Below are 7,489 nucleotides of genomic sequence, written 5' to 3'. Positions count from 1 at the left end.
CGAAGAGCTCTGATACCATATTGAAGGTGCATGGCAGAAAAACAGAGGTAAAGAACAATGTGTGTGCAAGATTGGCTAGTGACAAACCCTGTGCACAATAAATGCGAAGAACAGAAAAAGAGATATTGTGAAGGAGAAAGATCCAGAATTGAGTAAAGAAAAAGTAAAAGCTTATTATTATTATTATTATTTAGTAAAAACTACCGTACATATACAGAAAGAGTAGAGCCTAGAAGTAAAATAAATATACAAAATGGGTCAATCCCAATAATAAAAGAAAAGGTCATTAACAATAATAATTTTTTAAAATTTTATAACTTATCATATAAATTTTTATTCAAAATATCCGAATCCTTGTTACATCCTAGCACATCTTATCCAAAACTTCACAAGGAATCTCATGCTTAATGACCTCAAAGAATCCCCATTTTTCAACGTGACAACTAAGTTTTTTCCGCAATCTCCAACAATACGATCATCATAGATGGATACCTATGAGGTAATTTGAAGTTGGTTCACTGGTTGAGCCATCACTGAGATTAGAGGATATGTTTGGATAAATTTTTCTATAACAACTTTAAATTCTAATAAATTTTAATTATGATTTATCTTTTTCTTATAAGCTGAGATACTTTTGTATAGTTCCCTATACTCTTTGAGTCAACATAATTTCTGTAAACTGTGGGTTTCAACGTAGAACATGTACATAAAGCATATCAGCAGTTATGTCTTAAAACAGCAAGTGCCAAAATAACAAGACAAGTGACACTACAAAATTCCAGTCCGAGAATAAGATAATAAGATCCTTAATTTCATTGAGCTTGTGGGTTTGAGTTTGGATTGAGGAGGGGATTTGGAGGAGTGAATTTGGAATGATTTAAGAGGAAAGTCAGATTGTTTGGATTGTGAAGAAAGTTTATTGAATTTTGTGAATGATGTGATGGTTGTGTAAATTTTTAATTTTTTTAAAAGGTGTAAAATGTAAATTTATAAATTTACCTTTATCTTTAAAATATATAAATAATAAAATATAACTTATATATTTATTTTTATAATTAATAATAATATTATTATATAAATAACTATATTTATTTAAATTATTTTTTTAATAATATTATTAAATATTTGATACAAATAAAATTAAGGATAATTTTAACTTTTTAATGGTATTATGTAAATTTTTAAATTTTATTTATTTTTATCATTATTAATTATTATTTATAATTTTGTAATTATTGTTATTATTTCATAAATTTATTATTATTTTTTTATTATATATCATTTTATATATTTATTAACATTTTAATAATAATAATAATTATTTATAATTATTTTATATAATTTATTATACTTATTTTATTATAATATAAATATAAAATATAAATAGATTAATAATATAAAAGTATAATATATATTTAATAAATAATTATAAAATATCTATTTGTTATAATATATATATATATATATATATATATATATATATATATATATATTTAATAACAATCTTTGCAAAACTGCGAAGAAAGAATGTTAAGACATTTTTATCTCGATTAGTGTATTTTATTATTTTTTTATTCATTGATTTGTGTGTTTTATCTGCCTTTCTTCGCCATTTCAAAATTCATAGTTGGATACAAACATAACCTAAGTGTGTGTTTGTTTTTGGGGGTGATGAAGGTTAAGCCTGTGTTTGGATCAGGGGGTGGCCCTGTAGCGCGGACGGATTATAGGGTGGCCACCCCGTTTATGGTTTAGGGTTTAGGTTACACAACAGTAACCTCTTTTACTTTGCATTAGAAGCTAATGAAGCAAATACCGCATCTGTCTAGCCTTCACACAAAGAGTTGCATTGATATAGGGTGTTTGGAGAGGGTTTTCAGTGAGCATAGAGGTAGGAGAGTGAGTTTGGTAGTTCATGTTTGCCCTGGAGTTACGTTATTTTCATTTTAGTTTGAAGCATAATCGATTATCATTGAAAAATAACGCACTACATAATCGATTATGTAGTTAAAAACAGTTGATAATCGTTTATAGTCGTGACATAATCGGTTATATGAGAATTTTTGGTAAGCATAATCGATTATGTGACCTTTGTTATTTTGACCATAATCGATTATCTGTTATCATAATCGATTATGTTAGATTTTGAACTACAAGAATAGTCGATTATGACTATGGATAATCGATTATGTGGTTTTTTTAAGGGAAGTGATAATCGATTATGTTCATGATTTTCTAGATTTTTTGTTTTTTTGATTTTGTTTTAATATTCTAAATATCTATTTTTTTTAAAAATATATTCATTTTGTTATTCATAATAATGAAAATCATTATATTTATATATATATATATATCATAATATAATTTAAAAAATCATAAATAATATTAAAATTATGTAAATAAATTAACTTAAGTAAAAAATAAATTTAAATTAATAAAATGTTAAATAATAAAATTATACTTAAATTTAAAATTATAATTCATTATTTATTTTAATTTTATATTTTTTTTATTTATAAATGAAATTTAAAATTATTTTAATTAACTAAAATATGCAAAAAAAAGATTACTCATTATTTATTCTTCTTTTATATACAAGAGTAAATTTGTAATCTTCAAAATAATTTATAATATTCTTACAACCATCACATCACTCACCAATTTCAATAAACTTTTCTCACACATCCACTCTAACATACCACAATCCAAACAGCCTCAACTTTCTTCACACTTCCACTCCCCCATAGCCTCAACTTTCCACTCCCCCCACGCCCTTTAATCCAAACAAAGCCTAAGGGTGGGGTGAATGGGTGTCACCCTTGTTTGCTTCTCTGAGAGGGGAGGTTGAGGGTGAGAGTGAATGGAAATTTGAGGGTATTTAGGATCCTCTCATAATTGAAGAGAAAGGAGAGTGGAATATGATCAAAAAACCATGGTGCCCTTCATACAATAATACTAATAATGGAAATTATTATTAATAATAATTTTGTATATATATATATATATATATATATATATATATATATATATATATATATATAGATAACATAATTTAAAGAATCATAAATAATATTAAAATTATCTAAATAAATTATCTTAAGTAAAAAAATTATTTTAAATTAATAAAATGAAAAATAATAAAATTATACTTACATTTAAAATTATATTTAATTATTTCTTTAAATTTTATATATTTTTATTTTATTTATAAATGAAATTTTAAATTATTTTAATTAACTAAAATATGCACAAAATTAATAATTTTTTTTATATATAAGGGTAAATTTGTAATCTTACAATTTACCTTATTCAAAATAACTTAAAATACTCTTACAATCATCACATCACTCACGCATCTCAATAAACTTTTTTCACACACATCAGTATAACATACCTTAATCTAAACACACTCACTTTTTTTCACACTTTATTCTCACACTCTCACTCTTTCACACATTCAACTTTTCACTATCAATCCAAACAAAGCCTAAATATTTCAATTTCTAATGCATTTATTGTGCTAATTCAACCACATCAATCCAACTCAAATCCTGAAAGGATGAAGAGCAGAGGTTCCATCAAGGCCTTTTTCAAAGTAGTTGCGCGCATATTCCTCAACAGTGACTTCTCTGTATTTAGGAGGATTTTCTTCTGATAATAATTCTTTTATAGGTCCATAGAGTTTCCCTGGTGTTCTAAGACCTTCGCTGAAAAAGCATGCAACAGATATTCTTGGACCTGTCACATTTGCCACTACTCTATGTTCTACACTCTTGAATCTGTCATTTGTTATAAGCTGCACTTCAAGAAGAAAAAAACAATAATGTCACACTCATTTAAATTCATGTACGTATCATGAGAAAGCTTTTTCCCTAGTAAAAATATTATTACAAATTTCAAAATTTCTCAATTTTCTCAGAGAACTTACACTTCACTACAAAATTAGTTCTTCTTCTACTTTTAAAGGTTGTAATCTGAAACAATTCAATATTGAGTTGTCAACTTATCATGAACTCTCATGATACACCTATATGTCCTAGGACTTTTCTAACATATTTTCTATAAAAGTTTGCTAGAATAAGTGTTTTTTGCTGAATTTTTTTTTGTGAATCTTAAAATTTCAGTTGCAAGAAAAGTATCATGAAATATGAAATATTTTAGTAGCTTGGAAGGCAGAATAAAAGAAAAGGGTAAACTATACTAATTACTTATCTTAGTTTCTTTTAGTACTATACTAACTCCATTGGTTGTTTGAAGAACATTACACTCTGAATAATCTAACAGATATTGAAAAAGTTTATGTAATTTTTGACAAAAACTTCTGGAGTAATTAGTGTAATTTACTCTAACAATAAAGAACTTGCCTGAAGAAAATCACCAATGTTAACTACAAGAGCCCCAGGTTCTGGGGCTATATCAATCCATGTGTTCTGGTAAAGAACCTGAAGACCACCAATATGATCCTGGAGAAGCACTGTGAGGAAAGAATTATCAGAATGCTTAATGGTTCCCAGTGTTAATTCTGGTTCAGGGCAGGCAGGGTAGTAATGGCAAAGAGAAATAATTCCTTTTGCACAATCCATGTCTTTTAAATGGTTTGGATGCAGCCCTAGAGATTCTGATAGTAATTCAAATAGTGCAATTCCAAGTTTCATCACCCATGTCCCATATTCCAGAAGTATATCCCTACAAGAAGATGCAATCAGTTAGAAATCAATTAAATGTCTTATGGTTGAAATGGAAAGCTTAACTTGAGATTTTCTTCCTCTTTCTTCATAACAATTCATAGCCTACTGTGCTACTTGAAGGTTGAATCTTATTCAGGAACATTGCACACCCTTTATGAATATTAACTTCATATGAGTATAAACTTATAAAGCTAAATATGACCTCAACTTTCATCCTATAAATTATCTTAAAATAATCAAAAAGTACAACCATCTTACCTTATTGTATGAAAACCTTTATAGTATCAATGCATTTTAATTGAATTGCTTAACATACTTGATCTAAGTGGCATAAAACTCAAGGCACTGTACATACAAAAACTTACCTGCATACTGCTGGCAAGTCTTGAGGTTTGGGAGGATTAGGAGCCAGATAACAAAAAAAAGTGTCCCTCCAACTGAGTGCTGGTGAAGAGTAGATATCAAAATTGCTATTATACACAAAAGGTTTCTTGTGGTCCCGGGTATATAGATCCTTTTTCACCTCAGTATCTTGTTCATAAAACCTGCACACCCCATCTTTCAAGTCCTCTAGAACAGTCACAGGGATGCCATGGTTGACCACTTGAAAGAAACCCCACTTCTCAGATGCTTCCTTTATTCTGTCAATAACTCCTTGCCGTAAACTTGGATCCTTGTCAACTTCTGCAAGGTCTATAACAGGAATATCGTCTGCTTCTCCGCCTGAAGTTGAGACCTTCACTTGTTCATCGGGTGGATGATGAAATACTCTTGGGATTTTTGTGATCCCTTGATCAGCAAGGCCTTTAACACCAGCTTTTGTGTCATCAAATTCTTTGAGTTCACGCACCCTCTCAGTGTTTACTTCCTCAGAGACTGAAACTCCAAACCCCATATTGCTTCCTTGTGCTGATTTTGGTAATTTTGGTACTATTATGGGAAGAGAGAAACACTTGGTTTAGGTAGGATGCAAGTTACGTTATGAGAAAGGGACTTCCTCGTCCACATATAACTCAGACAAGAGAAGAGATATTTATTTCAAAATTATTATAATTTATCCATACTCTTTTCTTTCTTTTCATTATATTATATGTGCTATTTTATAAATCTTTTATTTTTTTATTTAATAATTAACCTGATGACCTTACACCCAATATAATAAATCTAACGAATCATTTATAAGGAGACCAATTAGAATATAGAATTTAACCTATTTGTTGAAAGACATTATCTTCTTAGAAAGCAAAATCTTATCATCTTTTAAATTATTTCTTTTTTTCGTGTGTTTCAAATAAATACTCGTGTTTTATTTAGGAATTATACTCTAATTGTTTCTCGATTGTTTAGAAGTGATTGCGTTTCAAAAATACTTTTAATTGTTAATTAGAAGTGACTAAGTGTTCAAATAGTACTAAAGTTATCTAGTCACAAGTAATTGAATTCTCAATAATGTTTTGTTAGGAACTTTGCAACATTAGTTTGTCTAATAGAACTTGATCAAGTACTCGACATAATTTATGTCTATGGACCAACCAATATAAAATTATACAACATAAATCATTTTTTCCTTAAACTTGTATAATGACATATTATTAAATGTGTCCTAAAAAAGTAGAATTTTTGAAAAACTAACTTTTTGAAGCATTTTTAAAGAACGTCTTATCATGTTAGAAACTTGATTTTGTCATCTATCCATCACTAACATAGCAAGAATTTTAAAAAGGTTACATAAGGTCAAAGAATTCATCCTATCTGCTTTATATGTCTTCTGTCATTCCGGTCAACGGTATCTGATCTCGGTCGGGGCGGGGTACTTGCAAAAGAAACACTCTAACGCTCAAGTCAAGGATCGATCATTGGTTGTTGAGAGTAATAAATGTCTTAAAATGTGTACATTGGTATGATGTTGGTCAACTTATTTATAGAGATGAGTTGGACCCTTATTCTTATGAGCCTGTAAGTACTTTCAAATGTTGTTTGCACCCAGGTAAGGAGGCACGTCCATAAACAAATCAAAAAAAGAAGATACGGGGAAGAAAAGCCAGGACGTTTTGTTTTCGGAAAACCAGTTTTGTTCACTCTCGGTCTGGGACTTGCTACGCCTTACTCCTTGAGTGTTTTGGTGTGAAATTTTTACCAAACGTTCATCACTGTGTCTATTGAGTTTTGGCTGAGATTTGAGCCCCAGATTCGTCCCACAAGATTGGCAATAAATTTTTTATTGATCACTACCAGGACTGAAAGGAAGGTTCATTCGTGTGTGAAACTGTTTGATTTTTTTCGTGGCTCACTATTCATCCGTTTCAACTAAAATTTGTCGCGTTTTGTCCCGAATTCAGTGGAGATTCTTACGTGGAATTTCAGGAAAAAACTACTTCGGGAGAACTTTTCAGAAATTTTCGCTCAAACCAAGGCTATCCTCTATCAAAACTTGTGAAATTTCGCCCTACTTTCTGCAATTTTTATTTTTAAGCCTTATTTTAAGGTGAAATTGATTTTTGTTTTTAATTTAATTTTTAGATTTTTATTATTGTTATTTGTAGAAAGAGAATTATTATAAGTAGTTTTTTTTAAGTGTCAAACATATTTTTAGTGTGGACTAAAATGTTAAATTATTTCATTTCATGTTAATAATCTATTGGTGATGTGGATGTTATATTATTATAACACAGTTCATACACTAAAAATATAAATTCGTTTGTTACATAGAAGAACACTGGTAAGACTCATTTTAATATTTTTTTATTACAATTATATAAGAGATGTGTACTGGACAGAGTGCTTAGTGATTGGAGCTCGGG

At 29.0% G+C, this 7,489-nt stretch overlaps 1 protein-coding gene across 2 annotated transcripts; it reads right to left on the bottom strand.

The window, feature by feature from the left end:
* Positions 1–3,245: 3,245 nt before the first annotated feature.
* Positions 3,246–5,687, bottom strand: LOC137835068 (1-aminocyclopropane-1-carboxylate oxidase homolog 1-like). 2 transcript variants are annotated; one of them, XM_068643406.1, is made up of 3 exons: positions 5,054–5,687; positions 4,365–4,686; positions 3,246–3,796 (listed from the first exon to the last, which is right to left on the bottom strand). In XM_068643406.1, exons 1-3 carry the CDS (start codon positions 5,581–5,583, stop codon positions 3,545–3,547), a joined length of 1,104 nt encoding a protein of 367 aa, XP_068499507.1. In that variant the 5' UTR covers positions 5,584–5,687; the 3' UTR covers positions 3,246–3,544. The 2 variants fall into 2 exon arrangements, with proteins under 2 accessions (XP_068499507.1, XP_068499508.1); XM_068643407.1 differs by having other exon boundaries at positions 3,246–3,801; positions 5,054–5,668.
* Between the last annotated feature and the right edge of the window lie 1,802 nt (positions 5,688–7,489).

This window comes from Phaseolus vulgaris, chromosome 5 (genome assembly GCF_000499845.2).
Source record: "Phaseolus vulgaris cultivar G19833 chromosome 5, P. vulgaris v2.0, whole genome shotgun sequence".
Classification (NCBI taxonomy): Eukaryota; Viridiplantae; Streptophyta; class Magnoliopsida; order Fabales; family Fabaceae; genus Phaseolus; species Phaseolus vulgaris.
This window is presented reverse-complemented; position numbering and strand designations above follow the sequence as displayed.

Excerpts from the sequence above, each read along its gene's own strand:
- LOC137835068 (XM_068643406.1), bottom strand. The coding sequence starts at position 5,583 with ATGGGGTTTGGAGTTTCAGTCTCTGAGGAAGTAAACACTGAGAGGGTG. Across the intron at positions 4,687-5,053 it reads GACTTGCCAGCAGTATGCAG|GGATATACTTCTGGAATATG; the intron begins GTAAGTTTTTGT and ends ATCTTCTTGTAG. Across the intron at positions 3,797-4,364 it reads ACATTGGTGATTTTCTTCAG|CTTATAACAAATGACAGATT; the intron begins GCAAGTTCTTTA and ends CTTGAAGTGCAG.